Here is a 1,671-nt window from a genome sequence, read left to right as displayed (position 1 = left end):
ACTATTGAGCTATCCAAGTTAAGGCGCAACATTTCCTTTCCAAGATGGTGTACTTGACCTCATAAGTAGGGAATTTATTACTCAAGTAGTAGATTGCTTGCTCCTTCCTGATTGTGGAATCGTGATGACCGAGAACGCACCCAAAGGAATCTTTCACTAAAAGACATAGAAAGAAAGGCCTATCAGGTTCAGGTGGGACCAATACGGAAGGGTTGGACTAATACATTTTGATTTTTTCAAAAGCTTGTTGACAATCTTCTGTCCATCTGACAGCAGCATCCTTCTGCAGAAGTCCGAAAATGGGCTCACAAGTAGTTGCGAATTGAGCAATAAACCTGCTAATGTAGTTTAACCTCCCAAGTAGGCTCATGACTTCGGTCTTATTTTTCAGGGGTAGCGAATCCAAAATGGCTTTTATTTTGGATGGATCAAATTTGATTACCTTTCTAGTGACAACAAAACTACAAGTTTTCCAGATGGAACTCAAAATGCACATTTGCTGGATTAAGCTTGAGATCATATCTTCGCACTCTTTCCATATATTTTCTTAGATCTTGCACGTGATCAGCTTGTGTTTTAGACTTAATGATTACATCATCGACATATACTTTAATTTATTTATGCATCATATCATGAAACATGGTGGTCATATCCCTCATGTAAGTAACCCTAGTATTTTTAAGACCAAATAACATGACCCTATAGCAATAAGTCCCCGTGGAGTGGTGAAAGCAGTTTTCTCAGCGTCCTCTTCATCGATCAAGATTTGATGATACCCCGCATAACAGTCCACAAAAGATTGAATCTCGTGTTTTTCACAAATATCAACTAGAATGTGGATATTTGGCAAGAAATGGTTGTCCTTTGGACTAGCCTTGTTCAAATCTCCATAGTCAACACAAACTCTTGTCTTTCCATCCTTTTTCGGCACAGGAACAACATTTCCGAACCAAGTAGTGTAAAGAATGGCTTGGATCACATTTGCATTCAGTTGTTTCATGATTTCTTCTATAATTTTTTCACTCACATCCGGTTTGAATTTCCTTCTTTCTGTTGGACGGGTGGAAAATCAGGATGAGTGGGTAACTTATGAACCACTTAATTAACACTCAAACCTGACATGTCATCATAAGACTAATCAATAATATATTTATAATCAAGTAAAGTTTATTATGGCCTTTCTAATTATCTGATTTATATGGATACTTAATTTTTATTTCCTTAACTTCCCCTGTACTGCCCAAATTAACTTTCATAGTTTCACTAAGATTAGGCTTAGGTTTGTTCTCAAATAGTTCCAGCTCCCTATGAATTTCCCTAAAGCCTCTTCTTCATCATATCAAACCTCTGGAATTTGTGATTCAAGAATAAAAAACTATTTGAAATCTGAACGTGAATTCTGCATGCATGTAATTTTATCAAATTCGATATTTACAGAACTAAAAAATAGAGAATAAGAACTAGGGGAGGGGAAAAAATAAAATTTACCATGAAAGTGAAATTTCATTTCATTGAAATCAAAAAAAGGGGAAGAAGGATTGATACTAATACAAAATACTTTGAAACATTCTGATCACAACCCTAGCAACAACAAAATACAAAAGAGTTGAAAAAAAGAACTACCAAGACTCTTCTATGGGGAGAGGAATGGAATTCCAATTGCTTAGCTCA

General features: G+C 35.8%; 1 protein-coding gene across 1 annotated transcript; it reads right to left on the bottom strand.

Annotated features, from left to right (window-relative positions):
• Positions 1-217: 217 nt before the first annotated feature.
• On the bottom strand, positions 218-1,000 carry LOC107022171. The gene is made up of 2 exons (XM_015222858.1): positions 699-1,000; positions 218-461 (listed from the first exon to the last, which is right to left on the bottom strand). The coding sequence occupies exons 1-2, from the start codon at positions 998-1,000 to the stop codon at positions 218-220; spliced, it is 546 nt and encodes a 181-aa protein (XP_015078344.1).
• Between the last annotated feature and the right edge of the window lie 671 nt (positions 1,001-1,671).

Source organism: Solanum pennellii, chromosome 6, assembly GCF_001406875.1.
Source record: "Solanum pennellii chromosome 6, SPENNV200".
Classification (NCBI taxonomy): Eukaryota; Viridiplantae; Streptophyta; class Magnoliopsida; order Solanales; family Solanaceae; genus Solanum; species Solanum pennellii.
The sequence above is the reverse complement of the archived record's forward strand: the minus strand, read 5'-3'. Positions and strand labels throughout refer to the sequence as shown.